The sequence below is a fragment of the Panthera pardus genome, unplaced genomic scaffold (genome assembly GCF_024362965.1).
Source record: "Panthera pardus isolate Hobbes unplaced genomic scaffold, ASM2436296v1 HiC_scaffold_6, whole genome shotgun sequence".
Taxonomy (NCBI): domain Eukaryota; kingdom Metazoa; phylum Chordata; class Mammalia; order Carnivora; family Felidae; genus Panthera; species Panthera pardus.
The window spans coordinates 135,935,807-135,962,261 of NW_026526991.1; the positions used below are offsets into that span (position 1 = coordinate 135,935,807).

The 26,455-nt window shown below is 47.2% G+C and overlaps 1 protein-coding gene and 1 long non-coding RNA gene across 8 annotated transcripts in view; one reads left to right on the forward strand and one right to left on the reverse strand.

Moving 5' to 3' along the window:
• Positions 1–26,455, reverse strand: part of FBH1 (F-box DNA helicase 1) — a 183,398-nt gene that overhangs the window by 119,047 nt on the left and 37,896 nt on the right. For 5 of the 7 annotated variants that reach the window (XM_019460867.2, XM_019460865.2, XM_019460866.2 and 2 more), the window contains 2 exons: positions 14,573–14,704; positions 13,584–14,078 (listed from right to left, as the gene is read on the reverse strand). In XM_019460867.2, coding sequence (XP_019316412.2) covers positions 13,908–14,078; positions 14,573–14,704 — 303 coding nt within the window. In that variant the 3' untranslated portion in view covers positions 13,584–13,907. Of the gene's footprint in view, positions 1–12,657; positions 13,062–13,583; positions 14,079–14,572; positions 14,705–26,455 lie in introns of those variants that run through there. The other 2 variants (XR_002083248.2, XM_019460864.2) reach the window with 2 other exon arrangements.
• Positions 942–7,188, forward strand: LOC128774932 (uncharacterized). The gene is made up of 2 exons (XR_008419465.1): positions 942–990; positions 6,979–7,188. It is a non-coding gene; the product is annotated as an uncharacterized LOC128774932 (long non-coding RNA).

Here is a 26,455-nt window from a genome sequence, read left to right on the forward strand (position 1 = left end):
TGCCAAGCACTTGCCTCAGAGTTCTATCCCCATTTTACACATAAACAGAACTTGACCGATACCCCGAGGGTTCTGTTGGGAGTACACATGGGACCTGGAGTGCCCAGAGAGTAGTGACAACCTACGGAAGGGCAGGTGTAAGCAGTAAGCAGTACCCGGTCGGGGTCTGAGGCGCACCTCTTCCCTCACATCAGGGGCCCTTCCTAATCCCTCCCACCTCCCCCCTACCAGTAGGCTGCACACCGGAGTTCTCCAGAATCACCACTATGCTACCTGAAAGCCTCAGAGCCCTTCCACCTGGGAAGGTCCTGCCAACTGACCTGGTATCATGCTACTTCCTCCACTCATCTGTTGCAAAACAAATCATGGAAGCTTTCAGCTACCACTGTTATCTCTGGGGGCCAACTGGGCTCAGCCGGTGCTTATGTGGCATCAACTAGATGCACTCACTGGGCTGCATTCAGCGTGGCTGGGCTGGGCTGGGCTGGGCTGGGCTGCAAGGTCTAAGAAGGCTTTGCTGGCTCACCAGGTGCACCAGCACTCTTCCGGGCTGGCTGGGGCTTCCTCACAGCATGGTGGCCAGCAGGTGATCAGACTGTTACATGGTAACTGAAAGAAGCAACTGCCAGACCCCTTAAAGGCTAGGGACTGCCACACGTCACTTCTGTTGCATTTTATTGGCCAAAGCAAGTCACCAGGCAGCCAGGTTCAAGGGGCGGGGTGGGGGTGGGGGTTCAACAACAAAAGGAATCAATGGAAGCCATCTTTGGAGACTATCTACCACAATACCTTCCAGAGCCATCAAAGAAATGCAATTTGTCTTTCGATCTTTGGCACTCAGTAAATGCCAATAAATGTCAGATGCATGAATTAACAAACGAATCCAGGGATACCCACAAGGTACTAAGAAGAGTCAATCTTTTTATTATTATTATTATTTTAGTGGAAAAAGTATATAGGACTCAAAAGGATTTGAAAGTTCTACAACCGGTAAGCCTTTAGCCCAGACGACATCTGTCAGCTGGCTGCAAATCTGCATCATTCACATTGTTTTCTCCTCTCTCATTTCCTGTCTTCCACAATATTTGCCATGAAGAAAATTGATTGCCCTTCATCTTTGTTACTTTGTCTTGCTTTTTCGTGATCAATAAATAAGATTTTTACTCTCTTCTTTTTAAACCTTCTTCTAGACATTAGGAAGTAGAGGACAGGGACCAAAAGAGCACATGTAAGGATCTCTCCATGTTTCTAACTGCCCAATCCATTTTCTTCACCAAGGAATGACCTTTACTATTAGCTGAGACTGCCACGTCTTGGCCTCAGAATATCAAGAATGTTAGGAGAATCTTGAGTTTACTTGTTTTCCCACAAGCCTGTGGGAATTTATTTTCCCAGAATTTATGAACGTATGACACTATATGTACGTGGAAGTCTGGTTCATGCTTTTCTCCCCTTGGGGCCTATCTGTAAATCTACCCATTCTTTTGTTGTTTTTAGCTACCTGGGATATAACACTCCTTCTTCTACAATTTTGGGGGCCCACCGTTGTGCTTACTGTGTGGGAGGGCCTTACTGCCCACCAACCTAGAGGCGGATATCCCCTCTCCTGTTCCCACGGGGGTGTGCAGCTCCAACCCAGGCCCACCAGACACCCTCACCTAGTTAGCACTCAGAAACTTGAATATGGAATGAATGAGCACAACAGAACTTAAAAAGCAGCACCTGGCGATGCTTCAACCCCATTGGATGGTTGTCATGCTGTTTCTTGGCTCAGCAGATTTTGGCTTTAGTCTCAATCCATTTTTGCAACCGAATCCTCCAACTCCCCATGGTTCTATGGCCCCGGATGTTCATTTTCTTTTTCCCTTAGGACAGATTCCATTGTCATTACTTGTCACTGAAAAGTTCCTAACCGATAGGGAATTCGGTGCCAGGATAGCCCATTGCAAATTACAGAGGAGTAGGGAAATGAGGATATCTGCCTTCAGGAGGGTAGAAAGTAGTGGAAATCCTGCTGATATTCTGAGATGGAAACCTAGCAGCCCACAGCACGCCGAGAATGAGTTCCCCGGAAGTTACCTGACATGGCACGCCCACAGAAGGCCCAGCTCTTGGAGACCGCATGCACATTTGGGTAGTTCATGAAGGCCTGGAGAAGGTAGAAATCAAGCTGCTGCCATCCTAAAACACTATGGGCAAGGAAACCCAAGGCCGCCGATGGGTGGCCACTATCAGTGGCAGTGAATGATTTAGAAAAGAGAGTAACAAGCTCAAATCCTCAAAGTCTCAATTCAAGCCACAGACTGCAACCTAGAGGCTTCTAGAACCAGGCTGAGTGTCATCCTTCAGAGATCAAGGCCAAGAGGGCTGGAGACCCAACTTAAGATTCTGAATCCTCATGCTGTTGAGTAACAGTAGCTGAGTTTACAGCCCTGCCAGGTTTCTCAGCTGAAAGGCAGAGCACTGATTGGGTAACACTGGAATGAAGATACGGGGGAAAATTCAGAGGGTTCCGGTATCCCCACTCCCCACTTACCCCATCTGTCCTCAGAAGCAGCCCCCGGTTCTGTCCGGTAATGGTGCTCCTACTTCCCTGGCTGAGGAGTCCTCTTGCAGGAGGATGCTTATTCTCCTAGAGACCCACCCCCCACTCCTGGTCTGCAAGAGTGGAGACTCGGCTCCCACATAGGCCTTCCAGAACCCCGCTCCATGCTGCCTCCCTCGCTTCACTTCCCAGTGCTTCCCGGGAACTGTCCCACTGTGTCCTCGTGGGCTGGGCACATTGCTCACAGTCTCAACTCATCTGTCAGTCTTTTGCCATACTCAGTCATTTGTCCAACCTACTGTTCAAGAAGCAGCTCGATTTCTACCTTCTCCAGGAGGCCTTCATGAACTACCCAAATGTACAAGATCATCTACCTCTGAGCTCCTATGACATTACGTGCCCTATAAATGTGGCATTTGCTTAATACTACCTTTGTGCAGTAGAAGGAGCACAGGACTTAGAAAACCTGAGGCCAAGCTGTCCTCCTACCATTTGCTGGCATCGTCACCTTGGAAGAATCCCTTACATTACACAGACTGACATTCCATCTTTGAAGTGGAGATAACACATGTATTGTCCTTCTCGTGTAGGCGAGGATCAAAAGAGACATTCGAAAGTGCTCTGTAAAGGGCATGTGTCTCTCCCCTCTTTCTCTAGACACTAGAGATGCTGAAATTGAAAACCTGGTACTTATCCTTGACGTGCCTACAGCCTGGCCAAAAAGAAAGATCTATCAAAACAAAGCAAAACAGGTGTGCCTGGGTGGCTCAGTCAGTTAAGTGTCGGATTCTTGATTTCGGCTCAGGTCATGATCTCGAGGTTCATGGGTTCGAGCCCCACGTTCTGAGCTGTCAGCTCAGAGCCTGAAGCCTGCTTCAGATTCTGTCTCCCTCTCTCTCTGCCCCTCCCCCGCTAGCGTGTGCATTCCCTCTCCCAGGGGGCCCCCTCACAAATAAACATTAAAAAATAACAAAAACCCCACACCACAAGTTCAGTCGCTATATATGCCACGTGAGTCATGAACGCAGTAATGTTACAGAAGTTCAGGGAAGGAAGAAATTACTAACAGGGCTGGATGTTTGAGAAGCATTTTAGATGTAATGGGACTTATGATGAAGGATGGACGAGAATGCGATCAGAACACTGGGGTCTTCCTCCACATCACTGGCTCTACCCAACAGCCCCTTTCTGGTAGACACCATCACCGCGAACTCAGATGGTTACCTTTCCAGGGGTGTTTTTTCAATTCTCTGGGCAGAGAGCCAAAAGCATGAAGTACAAAATGAGTGTGTAATCTTCAAAATCCCCTTTGAGGAAAGGTGACCTGGAGGGCACACAAGCTGCTCTAATTCCTAGTGGTCGAGGGCCGCCTGGCTGCAAGTGGCTGCTGATATCTCAGCATGTTTCGAGAAGCCTTAGTTTCCAGAAGCACCTTGGGTGCTACTGGGGGGAGGGGAAGCTTCGAAAACATTCTAGTTAGGGGCGCCTGGGTGGCTCAGTCAGTTAAGCATCCGACTTCAGCCCAGGTCACGATCTCACGGTTCGTGAGTTCGAGTCCCGCGTCAGGCTCTGTGCTGACAGCTTGGAGCCTGGAGCCCGCTTCGGATTCTGTGTCTCCCTCTCTCTCTCTGCACCTCCCCAGCTCATGCTCGCACTCTGTCTCTGTCAAAAATAAATAAACTTAAAAAAAAAATTAAAAGAAAAAAAAGAAAACGTTCTAGTTGCCACCCTGAGTCCCATCTAATTACAGCTGCTATACTCTTTAACTAGGAGTCAAATTTGGAGAATTCCATGGCTGAGAACATCTGAAAGCCTTCTATGCACTTGGCTGTTAAGAAACATAGTTGTTTTTTTGTTTTTTTTGAAGAGTGGCTGTTCCAACCGTTCCCATGGCGGTAGCGGAAATACCATGGGTTTGGATGCGGCACTTGAGTTTGAGCCAAGCTCTCACCTACATGCCGCCGAGCGCCACAGCCTGGGCCCGCCACTCCAGAGTCTGTTCTGCCACTGTTCCTCCCGCTTAGTTGTGGAGACCTCGTGGAATAAGGCACATGAGGTCCTAAGTGTGTCTACCACGTAGGAGGTGTTTTGTAACTGAGATGTATTTATATACTGTACAGCCAGGTGCTGGGCTGCCTACCCCTCTCCCCCTCTCCTTCCTCCTCAAACACATAGGTCTTTAGTCTTGTCCACACAGCCACGCGCATCGGAGGAAGATGACGTCTCAAACTCCAGGAAAGCAACTGCTGATTACGTAAAGCCATCCCCCTCCTTAGTGATTGGTTTAGGAACGGGTAGGTGACCCAGTTCTGACCAGTGAGGTGTGAGGTCAGCTAGGGAAGCTTCTGGGAAAGGTTTCCCTACTCCTGAGAGACACAGAAGACACAGGCTTTCTTCTGTCACTGCTGCATCTGGACACAGTGCCCCAAACTTCTGCAAACAGCAGAGAAGTCAGCTGGGGCAAAGCGGACACAAAGAATGACAGAGGCAAAAGACCCTGGGTAAAATCATAACATTTTTTGTTCAATGCCTTTTAGAGTCTTTGTTTTGGGTTACGGCCCAAAAAGTGATACAAAATCCGGTACTGAATTCAGTAATAGAAAGTGGGGATATTCTAACAGACCCTAACATGGGGAACTGGCTGAGCAGAGGAGGTAGAACAGAGGGTAGGGAGAAAGGTCCCCACGACTTCAGGCTAGAAAGCTGGTGTCCCTGTTAAGTAGCTGTGAAACAACAGATTAAAATGTTACTGTTTTACCACGGGTCCAGATTAGGAAAATGTACCATTGGGGAAATGATCACTTAAAAAGATCCACAACCATTGAATCACATGATTAAAAAAGGAAAACAAAACCAAGGTGTTGATATCGTGTTGGCTCCTTCTGGGGCCATTGGTAAGGCCCGTGATAGATGAGCTTTGGGCGAGTGTGGGCCAGAAAATATGGCTTTGCCAAGAGGTCTTTTCTGCCTGGAACTCAAGTGAGACTGACATTCTAGCTGCAGCAAGAAGCCCCTGGAAGGTTTTAAGCAGGGGCTTAAAAGAAGCAAGGACACAATTTAGCCTTCATTTTAAGACACTGTGTCCTTCCACATGGAGAGTAGAAGAGATGAGCCAGGGCAAAGGCATGGAGCCACTGCCGGATGTGGCCTCTGGGCCCGGAGAGACGAGAGCGCGGGCCGAAGAGATGGGATGATGGAGAGAAATGGACTCAAGATCCATTAGGGGTAAGGTCAAAAGGACCTGGGTGATGGTGCCTGTGCTGACGTGGGGAAGGCTGAGGGGAGGACCCGGTTGGCGCAGGGGAAGAAACCCAGAGCTGCATTTTGGATATGTTGGCGACATTGCTACAACAGCAAATGGAAGAAGCAAGCAAAGGCATCTAAGGCTGAAACTCCTCTCTCTCCGTCGATTCTACCTTTTTGTCCAAACCACTAGGAACGGAAACCATATAAAATGACTGGTGGTGAGGAGCACGAGGGACGGCCCGGCTGGGCTCTCTTGGAGATTCTGTAACCATGTAGCCCAGGGAGGGAGTCCCCGTCCAAACGCTCTGAACCCCTCACAGCCCAAGGCCTAGGTCTTTCATGAAAGAGACCTCAGAAAGGGGTACGTGTGGGGTCTTCATCTGTCTGGGGACAGTGTCCGGAGCCTGTGCTATCCGCTTCTATGCGTGTCCTCTACACCAGCCTCAAACTAGTTAGTGACAGCTAACTAAACTTCCTCCTTAACCATTTATACGTGCTTCCTTTACGTCTCACATCCCAGCCCTCACCCTAACCATCAACCAACGCCCCTCGCCCATACCCTCCATCAGCCCCTCTGCTAGTTCCACTCAGCACGACACGTGTTCACATTTCTTACACTTTAAAAACCAACTCCCCTCCCTGAAGCCCCATCATCCCCCATCCACTGTCTTACCTCTTCCCAGCCTCACTTGAGACTCGTCTACATGGACCATGTCCCATTTTTTCACTGCCCACCCATATTCTAAAGGTCTGCCGTAAAGGCAGGATTTAAGCCAACAGGGATATAAGATACTTTACTGGAAAAGCACCCCACCTCTCTATCTCCCCCTCCCAAAAGGAAATGGTTTAAAAATCTTTTAGCTGGGGGCACCTGGGTGACAACAGTCAGTTAAGCATCCGAGTCTTGATTTCAGCTCAGATCATGATCTCACAATTCATGGGTTCGAACCCCGCGTCGGGCTCTGTGCTGACAGCATGGAGCCTGCTTGGGATTCCCTCACTCCCTCTCTCTCTGCTCCTCCCCTGCTCACACGCTCTTTCTCTCAAAAACAAAACAAAACAAAACAAAACAAAACAAAACAAAACAAAACAAAAACCTTAAAGAAAATCTTTTAGCTGATTGGTGTGGTACACCTGTCTGTATCTCTAAGCTCTTACTGACTTCTACTTCCATTTTTCAATTTCAGGTACTGTAGCCGACATCTTACTATGGAAGCTGAAGATTGAACACGTTCCTGCCAGTCACACGTCCACACGTTTCCCGGCCTCCATCACACACACTGACATTAGCAAGCCTATGAAAGCACAGCTATGTGCTGCTGAGTGAGTTCACAATCACTGCTTTTTCTCACCACAGCCTGTTGCTTTAATTTATTAAAGAATTCACAATTTCCTTGTTTCCCCTCTCCATTTCCTTTGTTTTCTGGGTGTTTATCACTACCTCCAGCCTGAACACTCTCCCTGCTATGTAAATATCCTCCCAAGATGTTGAGGAAGACTTGGTATGCCCTCCACGTCTTCCAAATTCTTGTTTCTTAGAGGAACGTCCTCCTCCTCCTTGGTTTGCTCTTGACTTCATTGTAACTCAATCCTCCGGCAGCTTCTTGGTCGGTAAAACTTTTGTGTGAAAATGCCTTTATTCTCTGGTTAGGTGTAGAATTCTAAGTCAGAAATCCTTTCCCCCCCAGTTTTGAAGGTACAGCTCCACGGTGCTGTTGCTGTGGAATCTGAAGACGTTTTGATTTGTAGATGACTTCTTTCCGGGAGCTTCTACGATCTTTGTCTCTGGTGTTTCTAAAATTTCACCATGATAGCCTCACTGTAGGTCTATTTTAATCCATTTTGCTGAGCATTTGAATCTGGGAACTCATATATTCGGTTGTGGGTAATTTTCATGATTTTTAAAAACAATTTCCCAGCCTCTGTCTTTCTCTTCCTGAAACTTTTACAGATGCTTAACTTCTTATATTGGTTCTAACTACTTATTTCCTTTTTTTCTCAATCTTTGTTTTTGCTCTACTTTCCAAATTATTTTCTCAATCTATCCTTCCAACAATTTTTTTAAAAAATTTTTTTAACGTTTATTCATATTTTGAAAGACAGAGAGAGTGAGTGGGGGAGGGGCAGAGAGCGAGGGAGACACAGAATCCGAAGCAGGCTCCAGGCTCTGAACTGACAGCAGAGAGCCCGATGAGGGGATCGAACTAACAGACCGTGAGATCATGACCTGAGCCGAGGTCGGATACTTAACCAACTGAGCCACCCACGTGCCCCAATCCTTCCAACAATTCTATTGTTTTTTTTCTATTTCTTTCATACTTTTGTCTCTGAATATTCATGTGTATGTGTGTATATATATATCGATCCTGTTATTTCCCAGATATACGGTCTTCTCTTATTCTCTGAATATGTTTAAGAAATACAGATGTTTTCTTCTCCCTGCATAGACTGTTCCCTCCAAGTTGGTTGACTGTTTTGATGTCCAACCTTCATCTTGGAGATTCTTTTCAGATGCCTGGCAATCCTTGGTTTATTGCCACTATTTAAGAGCGGAGCACTAAAAATGTGCTTGAAAATCTGAGCACTTGGGTGGGGTTTGAAGACTTCGCTCTTGGCAGTGGGTAATCTGGTTGGCCAATTTCCTTAGGAACCCCTCATGCCACTGTCAGTGTTTCTGCTAAAGCTGGTTACACAGTCCAACCAAGGAACGGGCAATCTCCCACCTATAGTATGTGTGCCACCATGTTCGTATTTCTGTGTGTGTACAACATTCACGTGTTGAAATTCTAACCCCCAAGGGGATGGTATTAGGAGGTGGGTCCTTTGGGAGGTCATTAGGTCACGATGGTGGAGCCCTCATGAATGGCATCAGTGTCATAAAAGAGACCCCAGAGGGCTCCCTTAAGCCTCCCACCATGTGAGCAGGGCCCGGCAAGGTGTCTGTCTCACCAGACACCAGATCTGCGGACCCCTGATCCTGGACTTTCAGCCTCCAGAGCTGTGAAGAATACACACCTGTTGTTCATGAGCCACCCAGTCTCTGGCATTCTGTTATAGCAGCCTGGGCTCACTAAGACAACAGCCTTGTTTTTACTATGGCCCTGCCCGCAGCCATGCCTAGTCTCCTATGTGACATGCTCCTCTGCAGAGATTGAACCTCTGGTCTTCTGCTACGGCTGAGGATGAAAAGCTGCCCAGTTACACAGACTAGAACAAAAAATCTGAAGATTGAAATGGTTTTTAAATAAGCTTTCTACCAACCTTCCTGGGTTTTGTTCCACCTTTACACCCTCCTTCCAGAAGAACCCACTGCCACCAATTCCCACATCTTTTGAGAGTTCTTGGGCCAAGGACTCAGTTTACTCAGATGAGTGGAGTCAGTTACCACTCACTTATCTGCTTTCCAACTTGCAAAATTTTGTGCCTATTATCACCTTTTTGTTTTCTTTGCCCTTGCAGGTTTATGCCATTTCTGTATGGTTTCAGAAGACATGTTTAGTCCACCAAGTTCCCTGGAGCCCCCCACCCACACCCTGCTGCCCACCAGCTTCTGGTCTCACTGCAACTGACCATGCTATGCCACCCCTGACTTCAGAGTGTCAGTCAAACAACCCTCCGCCTTCACTTGACTCAGATGCTGATGACCACTTTTGTCTAAGCTCCTTCCTCCCTTAAATTCTCTCTTCTGGCATCAGTTATCATTCTCTCCAAAAATCCTCTTCCTTTCTTTACCCCAAGCCTGGTGTTCCTCGGGCTTCTCAAACCCCCGCTCTTCTCGATATTCTGCTGGAGTAAACACAAGACCCTTAAACTGTACCACCTTAACCACCACTTACACAATAACAACCCTAAAATCTCTAGCTCCAGCCCAAGGCCATCTGCTGAAGTATAGACCCATTTCCCCACCAACTTCCTGGACAATTCTACTTGTATTTCTCACAAGTACCCCAAATTCAACATGTCCAAAACTGAAGTCATCACTGTGTTCACAAACCTATTACACCTCCCATGTTCTGTCATAATGGAGGGTGCTCTCATCTACCCTGCAAAAAGCCAGACGACCGGAAGTCCCCCTGAGATTCTGTGGCTGACGACCCAGACGACCGCAAGTCCCCCTGAGATCCTGTGGCTGACGAGCCAGACGACCGGAAGTCGCCCTGAGATCCTGTGGCTGACGAGCCAGACGACCGGAAGTCGCCCTGAGATCCTGTGGCTGACGAGCCAGACGACCGGAAGTCGCCCTGAGATCCTGTGGCTGACGAGCCAGACGACCGGAAGTCCCCCTGAGATCCTGTGGCTGACGAGCCAGACGACCGCAAGTCCCCCGAGATCCTGTGGCTGACGAGCCAGACGACCGCAAGTCCCCCGAGATCCTGTGGCTGACGAGCCAGACGACCGCAAGTCCCCCTGAGATCCTGTGGCTGACGAGCCAGACGACCGGAAGTCCCCCTGAGATCCTGTCGCTGACGAGCCAGACGACCGGAAGTCCCCCTGAGATCCTGTGGCTGACGAGCCAGACGACCGGAAGTCCCCCTGAGATCCTGTGGCTGGCGAACCAGATGACCGGAAGTCCCCCTGAGGTCCTGTGGCTGGCAAGCCAAGCAACAGGAAATCCCCCTGAGATCCTGTCACAGTCCATCCCCATCTAAACATTCTCAGGGTCCTATTGGTTTTACCTTAATATCTAGAATAAGAGTTCTCAAAATTCTGCATGGAACAGCATCGCTTGTGGGCTTGTTAAATACCAACTGCTGAGCCTCAATGTGACAGTTTCTGATCCAGACCAAGAATGTGTCATTTCCAACAAGTTCCCAGGTGATGCTGATGCTGTTCATCTGGGGACTACACTTTGAGAACCGCTAATCTAGTCACCAGCACTCCTCACCTGTCCCCTTGAGTCCCGTAGTCGAGCACAGCCCTGTGCTAAATGATAACATCTTAATTTAGCTGACCTGTGTAAAACATCCTCCAAGCTACAACTGGGACAGCCTTCCTAGAAAAACAATCTGCAGTCTTAAAATTTTCAGTGATTCCTCCTAATTTTTCCAAATAACACTCAGACTCCCTGGCCTGCTGTTCAAGGCCCTTGGCCATCTGGCCCTCACCCCCCACCCGGCCCCCGCTAGCCAGCTACCACCGTGCACATACTCTACTGGCCACACAGATGCCTCTGATTTACTCAAGCATCTCCTTCAGCTTCACACCATCAGTGACCGCACTCTCAGCTACTGCTATTCTGTGATATTTTACAATACCTATCAATGAATATTTTAGAGTGTCCTAATACCAATCATCTCATTACCTTTTTTAGATATCTAAAATCTGAGGGGTGCCTGGGTGGCTCAGTCAGTTAAGTGTCCAACTTCGGCTCAGGTCGTCATCCCGCAGTTTGTGGGTTCGAGCCCCACAATGGGCTCCGTGCTGACAGCTCAGAGCCTGGCCCCCGTTTCTGATTCTGTCTCCCTCTCTCTCTGCCCTCCCCTGATTGTGCTCTCCCTCTCAAAAATAAATATTAAAAAAACTTTTTTTTTTAATAAAAAGAAGAAATCTAAAATCTGATATAGGCCTTAAGTATAATCACATGAAAGGACAAACCAATGCATGGGTCTATGATACACTGTGGTGTTTTAACACTTATTTCAAATACCTTCTAAATGTAACAGCATTCGTTTTCATATGGGTAACTGCATCAGGTTCTCTACATACATGATCAAATCAAAGATGAAGGCAAATCAGAAATGCTTTCTTTGAGATGAGCTATCAATAGATTGAAGATTCTTAAAAGAATTCACAAAGGTCTCCTCTAAGTTATCAAATAAGAGAAATCAATAAAAATTAATTAACCAAAGTAAAATATCTGGAACTAGCTTATAACTATGTTCCTTATTTTTTCCCAGTTAATGTGGTTTAAAAAAAAAAAAAATACAGAAAATCTTGCACAAAAAACCATTCACAACTAAATAAAATCATGAAAGCCTCTTATTTTAAAGACTCTACTTTTGGGGCACCTGGGCGGCTCAGTCAGTTAACCACCCAACTTCATCTCAGGTCATGATCTCACGGTTCATGGGTTCGAGCCCACATCAGGCTCTGTGCTGACAGCTTGGAGCCTGGAGCCTGGAGCCTGCTTTGGATTATGTGTCTCCCTCTCTCTGGCCCTCCCCCACTCACACGCACGCTCTCATTTCCTCTCAAAAATAAAAAAGAAACATTAAAAACAATTTTAAGAAAAATGACAATGGATATTTAACACTTTTGTATCTTTACTGGGCATGTAAAAAATGTCTATTTGAAACACACCGGATATTTAGTGTCAATTTTTAACCTTGAAAAATTAAATACCAGTATTAATATTCCTAGCTTTTGTTACTTTTCAAAACCAGTCCCAAAATGCTAGTACTGACCTTTTGCTCTGGCAGTGCCATTACCACACACTTCCTTTGTGTCCTTCCTGCTGTTCCTTCTGCCTAGAAAATTCTTCCATTCTTTAAAAGCTGACTATCTGTCCCATTAGCTGGGCAGCCATCCAACCTCAGCTCTGGTAAGGATGCCGGGCCAGTCCTCGAGGACCTGTGCGGCCCTCCCTCCAAGGCCGGTCCACCCCAGACTGAGATCACACTTCGCGTCGCAGTCTCTGGGAGTCAGGGACCGCACTGTGAGGCTGTACACCCACCAGCATGGCACCTGCCACACAGCAGGTGCTCGAGGAAGGTTCAGTGAGTCAATTACAGCTCCAGCAGATAAGCCGCTTTCTCTCTGGCTGGCACAACTTCATTACCAGAAAACACGTTCATGCACCTTTGCTTGCTACCCCCCTCCCCGCTATCCCTCCTCCGAAGGACAGTGAAAATTGTGACCAATCCAAATTCCTTTCACTGGCTCTTTTATTCCAAGTCATCCATGAGGCATTCATTACAGCTAGGCCGGGAACCCTGGCCAAGGGGATGAAACGGCCCCGTCCCCCTGCCACGGAAGTCTCCCCCCTGTGTGTTCAGGTCCCGCTCTGAGAACGCCCCTCAGTACGCAAACATTAGCTTGGTGTCCGCCCTTCCAGAGCACCCCGGGCCCGATCCGACAGCACGCTTGCTCTACTCACCGGCCCGCACTCTAAGCGCCACCAGGCTGACGGAAGAGGCTAAGGGGAGGCCGCGACAAGTGAAGCTACGAGGCCCGCTCCAGGACGCCGCTTGGTGGGCTGAGACCAGGAGCGGCGAGCTCTCTGGGTCACGCTGCGCCAGCTCCCCTACCTGCCATCTGCATCCCTGACGTGCTGTGTGGCAAAAACGTAAAAACACCAGATCCATGTACGTCTAGACGATGTGAGTTTTGTCACTGGTTTCTGTACGCACAGCTTTCTTACAACATCCACCCAGTAGCCCCAGGCAGCGAACCGGGCACCGAGGTCCCCCCTCTCCCTGGACCCCCTCCCCCCGCCACCCCCCAGTGGCCAGACAACATTCCACTTCTCTCTTGAGTTTTCCTGATCCTCAGCTCTACCTGTGGGAAACACGAGCCTGGCTACTGTCACTTTCTGCTTGCCTCTCTGTGCACTGTGTTGCTTCCCGTTTAAACCGTGAACCCCGTGCAATGACAAAGGCACACACCTCGTCTCACACATATGTGAGTCCCCACGGCACAAAAATCTCTTTCTTGACCTGTCAGTTACCACCCTGGAAGTTAAGTGTCATACTCTGCTTGGTGTCTCATGGGAGCAGTGACAGAGGTGTGGAAAAGAGTAAGTTGGAGAAAGTTCAAAAACAACAGGGCTGAGGCCAAGTGTCACACAGTGGTATGCCAGTGCTACAATGCCTGTTTAATTGAAATCTTGTAATAAAAGTTTAAATACATAAAATGTTTTTTTTTTTTTTTTTATCAAAAGAACACCCCCACGTCCCCAGCCTGATGCGCACAGAGGAGGGGCGGTGGAAACGGGCTACCTACAAGGAATGGAGAAATGGCAGGTCCAACTCTCGTTGGCTTTGTATTCCTCAAAAAATGCTCTGTGAGCGAATTCAGAGTCTCAGGTGAGTGAGAACCCCACCCCACACTGGCTTTCTTCAAGTAACTGGAATCCACACAAGGCATTCTGTACCGTGGAGAAAGCTCCCCGTGGCTTTCAGAAGACGAGGAAGAGCAGGGCTTCGTGTCTGGGCAGCACTATGTTCTCGATGGTGCGTTCCATGGAGTGCACCTGCTCGGGGGAGGCCGTCAAGAAGGCCAGCGGCCCAATGCGCTGCTCTGCACACGAGTGGCAGAGGTAGCCGCCCTTGTTCTCCTTCCTGTTGCTCTGCAGAGAGAGGGGTAAAAAAAGAGGTGAGGCGGCCGATCGAAGGACAGGGGCTTTCCACCAAGAAACTGTGCATTATCATTCTGATGTTTCCAGACCCGTGCAAGCCTCTGAGGTAACAACCTATCCCGGAGCATGACTATCTAGACTAGACTCCACTCTCTCGATTCCCGCAGAGCAGAAACCAGAAACGATCAAGGCAAGGGATGAAGGGCCGAGGAAAGCTGAACCGGGCCCTCCAGGCAAACAGCTGTCCTCTAAGTGGCCACAACCCAAGCTCCCGGACTCTGCCACACAGCCTGACTCCCGATTATTCCACCTCTGCCACAGCCATAGACCCGACATCGCCTGTGCCTTATGAAAAGCGCCTAACAAGGATTATACAGACTCTTCTTTTATCTCGACCCAGATCGGCACACAGCTCTCGTGTAATAAGCTGCAAATGACCGAATGAGATTCTATGGAAGGCTAAACCTGCTGCCAAGAGCACATACGTAGGTGATGGGGAGCTTCTTCATGGTGAGCACAGTGTCCACGGGGATGGCGTTGTTGCACTGCCCCACACAGCAGCGAACCACCCCGGTCTTCAACACGTTACTCGTCAGTTCTGCTTGCAAGAAGTACTCCTGAGAAAGAAAGAGTGAGACGGAGTAAGGGCAATGCCTCTCCCCGACTCTACCTGCAAACTCCAATAGCTACACAACTGGAAACACTCTTTAGACACACCCGAGTCCTTGCATGAGACATGCACTGCCCGCCCCGATTTCCCTCAGTTTTTCTGCCTTTCCCCCGCCTGCAAGGCTGTCTCCAAGGCAGAGCACTGATGCAGTTCAGCTGAAGCACTGAAACAAGTTCAGATTCTTGTTAAAATGACCAGGCTAAAAAAAAAAAAAAAAAAAAAAAGTTTAATGGGCAAACATGTAAAACTCTTGGCTATAATGACACTGCAGGACTGTTTCTGGATTTTACGTCCTGCTGACCTGTCCCGGAATCATTAAACATTATTTGTATATTCGCTTTTCAACCCAGGTAAGCTGAAACAGAGGACCTTAAAAGATGTGCCCACATCGACTTGGGACATTCCATCTTCCCAAGCTTTTGGCCGTGCTAGTGAGCGAATACTGAAGCTCTGTAAGCCTCAGTTTCTCCCCGTATAAAATGCAGGTAACAGAGCACCTGCGTCACTTGGCTGTCATGAAGGAGGAATACTAACATATACTAAGTGGTCAGAGCCTGGCACACTGCCAACACCCAAATCAAGCACGAATCCCCTCCTACACGAAATGCCCCAAGAACAGGGACCAATGTCTGGTCTGCTGTGTCCCCGGAGGAATTTAACACAGTTGTGGCATACTAGCGAGACCACAAGTATCTGCTGCCCAAGTAATTAGGATCCCGTATTTTCTGGATTACAATGGGCTACTGATCGAATTTTTGCAAAATCTATATCCAGGATTTTGATTTACTTGGTTTTCTCTCTTGCAGGATCTGTCTGCCTGCTACAGAAAAGAAGATAACAAACACTCATGTTCCCACCAGTAACTGAGGGGCAACCAAACCAGGAAAGCCTTTCAAAATAAAACGATAATTTTGCTGAAATCCCCTTTGCCTGTCATCTCTAGTCCACTCCCCAGAGACAACCAGCTTCGTGAATGGGCCGTGCATCCTTTTCGATCCATTCTAAAATGGCTTTGAGTTTATATATGCGTCCAAGAACATTACATGTTATCTTAAAGGTATTTAATACTTTGAGTTTGCTTCTCTCCTAATCCATTTCTTTCAAGTGCCACACAGGATTTAATCAAATCGTTCTTCCACATCTTATGTAGCCATTCTGTCTGTATGGATACTCAGGTTTTTTTCAAATTATTGCCTGAGATGCAGGAATGAATACACTTGGACGTGCCTTCCCACCCATACGTGCAAGTTTCTTTTTACAAGCACTCTCCCCACGATCCACACCAAGAAACCCACTTAGCATTACACTTCTGTACACACATACATGCGTACATAAAAGACTGAAATAATAGTTCCACGAAACTGTATTCAACCTTATGTGCAATGTAGTCTTTCTCTTCTGGATTTTATTCCACCTCACCCTTTTTTAAAAGCTTATCATAGCCCACAAAGTTAGTCTCCTAAATCATGAACGGACTGCCAGCTGCACTCTGGAAAGCACGGCTCCAAACAGTGGCTCTCACTTTGGTCTTGGGACCCCATGACACTAGTAAACATTAAGGGCTCCAAAGATTTGTTGATGTGAGTTATATCCCTTAAGATTCACAACGTTGTAAATTTAGACTAAGAAACTTTGTAATGCTTATTCTTCCTAAAAATAACAAACCTATCTCCTGGTAACATGTTTTTATGAAAAACAACTGTATTTTCAGAAAAGAAGAAAAAAGCTTAGGAGAGTAGCATTGTTTTACGCATTTGCAAATCTCTTTAACGTCTGGCTTAATGGAAGACAACTGCTTCTGCATTCCATCTGTGGTGATGTCACATCGTTGTGCGGAGAACTCCCAGGAGACAAAGGGGGAGGGCTTCCCAGCATCGTACAAACAGCACAGAGTTTATGTCTGAACCAGCAGCCAGTGGGTTAACGGGCCTGGTAAGCGCAGCTGTGACTTTTTACCCAGGCCTTTTCATTTTCACCTGCCCTTGTAGTCCTAGACTCTCCTCCTTCCGGCAGGCGGGTTTGAGGTTTGCCCCTCGAATACATCCCTTCCTTGCGGCTGGCTTCATGTCCCAGTCTCTGCTGCACACTGGGCAGATGAACTTGGGTTCGGCTTCAGATCTGGCGAGCCAGCTGGGAACTCTTTGCTGGTGGTTCGTTGGCCCCCAGCCAGTAGCGGAGGCCAGAGATGGGTCCAGGCAGCTGCCTGGGCTCTCTGCCCAAGGGTCCCTCCCCGGGGCCCCGTCCTGACTGGGTGCAGCCAACCTCTCGTGCTTAATTTAGATCTCGTGGCAAGGCAACAGTTTAGGGGTTCGATTTCGACAGACATCTCTTGGCGAGTACTTCGTATCAGATGGCACATGAGCTCATTTCTTCCTCCCATTTGGTCTGGCTCTTAGATTTCTTCCTCCCCTTCAGCTGTCTCTGAATAGGGAGGCTGGGTTCTCTCGGCCTCCCTTTCTTGAGAAAAAAGGCGGGTGAGGAAGCAATTTGGTTCAGTCAGTGGAACTCAGGCTTTCAGGAAGAACCAAAAACTAGGAAGCTATTTTGTTCCATTCATGAAGCCCTGACTTCTGGGAGGAAGAACCAACACTCACCAAGCCATTCTGGGCTTCATTTCATTTGTGTGTTGCTATAGCTTTGGTATCTTTGAATGAGACCTGCTATGTTCTACTTGGAAAATGGGACGTAACCATTTGATTCCCCCACCCGCAGCCCTTTGGGCTGCCTTCTCCAAAACTGGGCATTTTTTGCAACACTGCTTGGCCACAATATTCATTAGACTCTGGAGAAAAACGACCAATTAACAAATCCATAAATTATATAATACCATCTTGCAATTAGGTTTGTAAAAGGGAGATATCTGGAAGTTGGGCCTTTAAGATGTTTGCATCTTGTTCGTGTATTTATATGTGTGTCCATGTATGTTGTAAATGTGAGCTACTTTCTCTACCTCTGCATGGTATTGCTAAAATTAATTTGTAAAAGAGCTCTACTTAGTTTGTTTAAAGGCATTTGTAAAAATGAGGCATCCTAAAACTCAGAGAGACAGAAACTAACCCAAGTGTTTTTAAAAAAAAATTTTTTTTTTATAATGTTTATTTCTGACACAGAGACAGAGCATGAGAGGGGCAGAGACAGAGAGGGAGACACAGAGTCCGAAGCAGGCTCCAGGCTCCAAGCTGTCAGCACAGAGCCTGACGTGGAGCTCGATATCACAAACTGTGAGATCATAACCTGAGCCGAAGTCGGTCACTTAACCGACTGAGCCACCCAGGTGTCCCAAAGTTCACATGATCTTTGGGGAATTATTCGGAATTAAAGCTAATTTAAAGTTGCTGGTTTACTGGAAATAATAGGGGAAACAATTCTGTAAAGCTGCAGAAGGTCCGTGAGAAAGGAATCTGGAAAGGAACTTTGTACATGGTCAGGACTAAGACTGTGGAGAACTAGTATGTAAAAAGTCTGGGGACGCTCAGTCGGGTAAGCGTCTGACTCTTGCTTTCGGCTCAGGTCATGATCTCACGGTTCCTGGGTTCGAGCCCTGCCCACTGGGCTCTGTGCTAACAGCGTAGAGCTGCTTGGGATTTGCTCTCTTCTCTCTCTCTCTGCCCCTCCTTGCCTGCACTCACTCTGTCTCTCAAAATAAATATATAAACATTTAAAATCTTAAAAAAAGTCTACTAGGGAGTGATCAACACCTGGGAAAGAGAAGAGAGCCTAAGAGTGCAAGATCACACAGAAGTTGAGCAGTGGTACAATAACAAACCTCATAGCTGATTCTCTGAGGAGTTCTAGAACTTGGATTACCCTTCAGAATATCCTAAACTAAGGTCATTGGTTGTGACCACTGGGGTAGAGGGCATGCCCTTGGCAAGGCGGCTGTCTTCAGTCAGGGCAATCCCTGCTGGCGGCTGAGGGCTGAGGGCAGCCTTCCTACAGCTGAGAGTCCTTTGTTTCTGACGGAGACTTTGAACTAACAGGAAAACTGCATCCAGACAGATTCTTGTTTGGAACACTGCTGGTTCTCTGTTTGCTCTTCCAGATTTAAGGGTGTGACTTACAGAAATTTGGTAAAATATTCCTTTGTAAACAAATATGAAACATTTATATTTTTCTCCCAACCTGATCCCTCCAGTGTTCAGAAACTCTCAGTGACTATTTTTTTTTCCTCAGTGACTATTCTTATTTTCATGGCAATGTATTTATTTACATGAGTTCAGTAAAAAACTGATCTTATGACAGAACACAATTAGAAACACTGGTTATATTACTAAAGCTTTGACCGGAATGTCACATTTAAGGGACACGTGCATAGACTCAGATATGCCCAGACAGCTTTAAGGAATTAAGGGTGACTTCATGGAGCCACTGAAACCCCTTAGAAAACTCAGTCTGATAGCTTGCTTACAGGGTTCCTGGCAGGTGCAGGAAGCTCAAGATATTTTGGAGACCTCAAAGAGAGGAATTCACCCAAATCTGTAGGTGTTCCAGGCAAAGTCTGATGGCAAGTATTTGGCTTGTCTTTTGAGCCTCAAAAGGCTGTTGAAAGTTCAATCTGAAATTCCTTATGAAAAGTTCCAGCAAAGCAGATTTAAAAAAAGATACGTAAACAATTAGGCCAAGTTTCTCAAATGTGGACTTATTTTACAAGCAAAGTAGTCTTAAATTGCGAAACTACGGGACTCATCACTCTCTTACCGAATCCACAGGCCCCACCTACCCGCTGTCAGCAAGGACAACATCCGAAAGAAACCCACTTGCAACAGCAGCCGGCCTCTGACAGACCCGAACCTACCTCAGGAGGACTGGTCTGAAGCTACCCAGCTACAAGGCTCCCATAAGGCTCAGATGAAATAAGACCAAATATGGTACAAGAACGAATAATCAAGGAACAAAACTCTTGCTAATGCAGGATGTTGGGTTTCAACATGGAACTAAAGAATACGCCTACACAAGAGCAGGTTTCCATTCCTCTAACCGGGATCTTTGCCCCATTTCAGCAGGAAGTAAGAAGACGGGTCATCTTCCCAATTCCCTCAAGAGCGAAGAATGATCAAAAGACAGTGGGGATTGAAACCCAGAACAGAAGGGTTAACGGGACTACTAAAACAACAGTGACCTCTAACCCCACCCCCACCCTTTTCTCATTTGCCTTTCAATTCTGGGACTTCCTTCCCTCTCACCTCCTTCCAGCAGGTGGCCTGAGGCTTGCTCTCCCATCACCCCGTATGGCTGCCTCTGGAAAAAAACCCTCTCCCCACATCCAGCAGACGAACTTGGGTTTGGTCCATGTCTAGCATCTATTATCTATTGGGAGGAGACGGGAGGTCCCCAGCACGTGCTCTCTCAAGACACTGCTGAGCGGCAGGGGGCACTGGGAGCGCCCACATCCCATCATTCTAGCCAATACCTTGAAAGGTCAAACGTTTTCTCCCTTACCAGTCTGATTATTTTTGTTTGTGTTTCCTGGACCATGGCAGAGATTGCTTTTTTTTTTAAATCTGTTCACGGCCACCGGGGTTCCCTTTCTGTGAACTTCTCGTTTATATCTTGTGCCTATATGACTACTCGGCTGCCATTTTCTGACAAACCTGTAGTTGTTCATGACCTCTGTCAGCCCTACTTCCTGCTGTTGCATAAGCTCCAGGAGGCCAGAGACCCAAGTGGCTCCCAGCCAGGCTCTTAGAACAGCAGCTCACTCGGCATCGCCAAACGGACAAAAGCGTCCCACCCCCCCCCCCACCCCCCCCACCCCCGCCATCCTGTGGCAGTCTTTTATGTGAAGCAGCGGCTCGCACAGTGAAGGGCACCGGCCGGGATCACACTGCCCAGGCTTACAGCCCAGCCCCTCCACTCGCTACCTGTGTGTCTCTGAGCAAACTACTTAACCACTCTGTGCCTCCATTTCCGTATCTGGAAAATGGCAGAATGAGCACCTCAAAGGATGTTTTTTAAAGGTTCGTGAAATGTTGGCTATTATTTTATCACACTGAAGTTTTACCTTTTGATGTAATCATAAATAGCTATTTTTTGACTTCCTATTTCTATGTCAAGCTTATTAAGAAAACCCTCCTCACCTAAGATATTTTTCTAACATTTCTAAAATTTTTCTTTTTTTTTTTTAATCAGACAGATAGAAGTATATTTTTTCCTTCTTACATTTAGGTCTTTAATCCGTTGGAATTTATTATGAGGACATAAAGAATTTAACTTGACTCTTTCCATATGGAAAGCCAACTGCCCCAACACTGCTGGCTGACTAGAACATTCTTTCCCTATCCATCTGCAATCCCTGTTTGTTTTTTTAAGTTTTTTTTAATGTTTACTTATTTTTGAGAGAGAGAGACAAAGAGTAAGCAGGGAAGGGGCAGAGAGAGAGAGAGAGAGAGGGAGACATGAATCCAAAGCAGGCTTCAAGGGCTTGAACTCACGGACCACGAGATCACAACTTGAGCCAAAGTCAGATGCTTAACCAACTGAGCCACCAAATGGCCCCTTACCATTTTTTTTTAAGTTTACTTATTTTTGAGAGAGAGAGAGAACCCAAGCAGGCCCGTGCTGTCTGCACAGAGCCAGAGATGGGGCACAACTCCACGAACAATGAGATCATGACCTGATACGGAAATCAAGAGTTGGACATTCAACCGATGCAGTCACCCAGGTGCACCTGTAATCCCTAGCTATTACATATGATGTTCCCACACATCCACATGACTTTCTGGGGACTCCCACTGATCTCTCTCTTCTGGCACCAACACCAGACTGCTTAAATTTTTATACTTAGAATATCCATCCACAAGTCCCCACACCAGTTCTTCCTAAGTTGGCTATTTTGGGGCTATCACTCTTCCATATGAATTTTAGAATCAGTTTATCAAATTCTAACAGGATTAAGTCCTATTGGGCACTGAGCATACCCCTTAGGGAGAAATTCCATTTCCAATCCATAAATAGGATCACTTTTTTTAATACAATTTATTGTCAAGTTAGTTAACATACAGTGTACGTAGTGTGCTCTTGGCTTCAGGAGTAGATTCCCATGATTCATCACTTACATACAACAGTGGTCATCCCAACAAGCGCCCTCCTCAAAACAAACACACACAAAAACATAAATAGGATCTTTAAGATGCAGAGGGACCCCACTGGGCAAAAGAGTCATTTCAAGGTCCAGCAATTGCTAAAAGCTAAAAAAATAAAACCAACTTTTAAAATCCCAAACAAGACAAAGAAATCTTTCCATATAGATGATTAGTTTGAAAACAGTCACGGGCGCACCGAGAGGCACAGTGCTATAGCGGGATAGAGACAAGTGTCCATCTGGCCCGAACCGGGATTCCATGGCACACGTACATGAGGCCGACTCCTCAACTCCCCAGATCTCGCTGGTGGATCTAAAACTGCCTAAAAGCTTCCCTCTGAGACCATAAATTCCACGAGACCGTGGAGCGCATTACTCACTTTGTTACCCCTACCCCTCTGCACATTAACAGGAGCTCCATACATCTAGTCTGTCATCAAAGTGAACAAGTGAATCAAACCACCTGGGGCACCTGTCTGGTTCAGTCAGTAAAGCATCCAACTCTCGACCTCAGGGCTCTGTGTTCAAGCCCCACGCTGGGAACGGAGCCTACTTTAAAAAACAAAAAGCTGACTCCCCTCTTAAGTGACATCTTGGGTCTCCAAGGCTTCCACAGGCATGAAGACCAGGGGCTGCTGGGAAGCACGGCCACCGGAGGAGCTGCCAAGGGCTTACACCAAACCGTGTCAAGGGCCGACAACAGGACTACGGCCAGCTGTTGAGAACTATCCCAAGGAGGAAAAGCAAAATCCAACCCTACAGCTTCCTCCGAACCCCCGGCCTTCAGGAACCCAAAGGCACGGGACACCACTGCCTACACATCCCTCCCTTAAGCGATGCCAGGCTGTTTGGGTTCTAGATGCACTGGCCCCTGGCCGGCAGTCAGGTCTTCGGCTTACAAAGGGCCGAACATATATCCCTCGCCAAGGATTTCCCAAGGGCGGTCCTGTCACCGTCCTCACTGCACAGGTGAGGCATGGGAGTTGAGAAATGAGGTCACTTACGCAGAAGATCAGAGAGTTGACCACAGCAGATGTGGGGCCCAGGGCCGGTGGTCTTCCGGCAGCAGTCAGAGGTCCCTCCTAGGAAGTGGCGATACAGAGCTACACGACAAGCACATGACGACGGCAGCACTTCAGTCGTGTAAAAAGCACGCCGAGTACCGCTGACGGAGCGAGTGCGTCCCTGCCCCGACCACCGTGCCTCTCCTCTAACGCTGGCTCTCCCCTCGACGCCTCCCTCCTGGAGCTCCGCGTCTCTGAGGGCCCCCGTGCCCCCCCTCCAATACAGCCCCCCTCGGGCCGCGTGGCGCTCCTCTAACCTCTCCTCCGAGGCGCCGTGATTGCTGCGGGGCCAGGTTTACAGATTAGGAAACAGAACCACAGAGCGTGCGTGACGCGCCCACCTAGTGCCCGGGCGGGAGAGCTGGGATGTGCACGGAGGCGGTCTGACCTGGGGCCGTGGACTCAGGCCCGGCCTCACAGCAGGAAGGACGCTGCTTCCGCCCAGCGGACGAGCACTGAGCACCAACTCCGTGCCACGCACCGTTCTGAGCACGTGCCTGTGCGGCTTGGAGTAAGCACTGCGGGGCCGGGGGGCCGACAGTGGTCCCTGAGCGGCCGGCCCAGCTGCAAGACGCCTCATTCAATGAGGCGATGACTCCCTTCACTTCCTCAAGAGTTAAAGAAACAAAGCAACAAAAAAGGCTTCTGCTGATGAGCTAGATTTTCCAAGGGGGGCAGAGGAAAAGGAGGGTTCGAAGGACCACAATGGCCTCCCAGCCCAGGTAGCAGGAAACAGCGGCTCACTTCTGTTCTAAAGCCTCCGCAGGCAGGACTCTACTGTTCACGTGCTCTCTTAGTCTATAACTATCGCCCTGCTTCCCCACAGCCTTCCTCTCTGAGCAGAGAGGGGATGTAGCCACTTCCAGAGAGGATGTCCCCAAACAAAGTCCTAAGTTGTGACAAAAAGCAGAAGCATTTCCTCTCACGCAAGGGCCCTCAAACTCCAATATCTGTTCACACAGACGGGCCGTATTTCGGGCGTTTCCTCAGAGCAGTTCTGCGAGCAACAGATGTCTTCCAGCCCAGGCTCAGTAAAGACGGAAGTATTTCTCTAGACTCCGTATCCTTCTCCTCATGGGGGAAAACTCACGTTCTCCATAAAACGTATGCCATAATCAACAGATAAGCGTCCAGTTAGCTTTAAAAAGCCTTCTGACTCTTGTTCGTAACTGGTGGACTGTAAGGGCTACAGCCACTGTGAAGAATTTGGCAGGCTCTACAAAAATCTCACGTCCGTTTACCCTTTACATAGAAACTGAGATTCTAGAACGTATTCCCCAAGACGCACTGGTAAAACAGAAAATGACTTGTGCCTAGGATTATGCCTCATGGTATTAATATTCAAAGCAAAAGACTGGAAGGAACTCGGTAGCCATTAGTCAGGGACCGTATCAGTCATGACACACTGACCCAGGGACTACTACTCAGCTGTCTCACGGGTTGGGAGAGAGTTTCATGAACTAATAAGAATGAGTGATCTCCGCGCACATTTCTCAGTGACAAAGCAAAGTTCAGAACATTAGATAGAGGATGTTACCTTTCAAGAAAAAAAGAGAATAGAAACATTTATACATATTTACCGATACTTGCAAAAAGAAACACCACAGGATGAATCAAAAATGAATTTTAAAAAACAGCGATGGGGTGCCTGAGTGGCTTGGTTGGTTGAGTGTCTGGCTCTTGGGTTCAAGGTCCAAGCTGGGCTCTACGCTGACTGTGTAGAGGCTGCTTGGGATTCTCTCTCTCCCCCTCTCTCCCTGCCCCTCCCCTGCTCGTGCTCGGTCTCTCTCAGGATAAACTTTAAAACAAATTTTAAAAGTAATAATAATAAATCATAGCTATAATGATGGAAGGAGAGATTCTGACGGGACAAAGACAGAATGAGACTTTTACACTTTTTACAAAGTTTGCCTTCGGAGACGTAAGTGTTTACGTATTCAAAAAAAAAAAAAACAAATCAAAAAGAACCAAAGCAATCCTTGTAGAGACAGTAAGCAAACAGAGGTTACCTAATTGTAACCAAATTGCTGGATCTGACCACAGGGGAAAATGGACTTCCTTCAAGTGCCCTCAGAACATGGTAACAGCACATCTTTAGTGGGATTTGGAGAAAGAGAGCTCTTAGAAAATCTTAAATTCCACTCAATATTCTGTTAATAATACTAGTGTCGTTTTACAACTTTTATATACAGTAGAATGGCGTAAATAACCAATAAATACTGTTATGAACCGAGATCCACACGAGCCCACAAGAAAGCAAATCTAGCATGTGGAACATTCTGTAGGACAAGTGGCTCAGAGACAGAAGCATTAAAGAAAGGAGGGGTCTTAGATTGTTCTGAATTATGAAACTTAAGAGACCTCACAACCAAAGCTTAATGTGGACTCTGATTTGAACAAACCAACTCAAAAAAGGCATTTTTGAGACAATCACAAAAGTATGATTATGGACTGGGTGGCAGAGGCCACATGGAATTGCTATAAATTTTACAGGTTATGCCAATAGCACTGTAATTATGAAAAAAAATCCATTTTTAGAGACATACTCTAAATACAGATACATATGATTTGTATATGGTAATTTTAGAGGTGCATACTCTAAATATGTATATGTATGATTTGTATATGGTAACTCAATTTATTATTTTCTTGACTTTTGAATATCTCAGAATTTTCATAAGTTAAAAAAAATCCCATTTAATACATGTGAAATATCACCGCTCTATAACACTTCCACTAAAAGTTACCAATGTGACAATTTGCTTTTGTTCTAAATCCAACCACCAGTGCAGCTATTTCTAGGAGAAAACTACACCATAGGTTCTAAAAAAAATACTTACGATCAAAATTTACACAAAAACTCATGTAACAGGTAGAGATTATTTGTACATAAAAATTATTACAGTTAACCCCTGAGCAACTCTGAAATGCATGGGTCTACTTATACATGCATTTTATATAGTATTGTGCTGTAAATGTTATTTTCCCTTCCTTACAATTTTCATTTAACTTACTTTATCTTAAGAAAATCATGTATTGGGGGGGCGCCTGGGTGGCTCAGTCGATTAAGTGTCCAACTTCAGTTCAGGTCATGACCTCACGGTTTGGGAGTTCAAGCCCCACATTGGGCTCTGTGCTGACAGCTCAGAGCTTGGAGCCTGCTTCAGATTCTGTGTCTCGCTCTCTCTCTGCACCCCACCCCCCAACTCATGCTCTGTCTCTCTCTCTCTCTCTCTCAAAAATAAATAAACACTAAAAAAAAAAGTTTTGGGGGAGTCTAAAGCTATACACAGATTTTCAATGGTGTGGGGTATGGGAGGGGTGGGGGGGGTGCTCGGTGCCCTTAACCCCAGTGTTGTTCAGCATCCAATGCGTTTCTACTTCCTCCCCGGGTACTGGTTGAGACATCAAGAAAAGCCACACTTATCTGTCAACCATGGGGCCAAATCCAGCCCAGTGCCTGCTGTAAATAAAGTTTTATTGGGACACGGCCACATCATTCACTACTGAACTGCCTGTGGCTGCTCTTGTGCTCTGACAGCAGAGTGGAGCA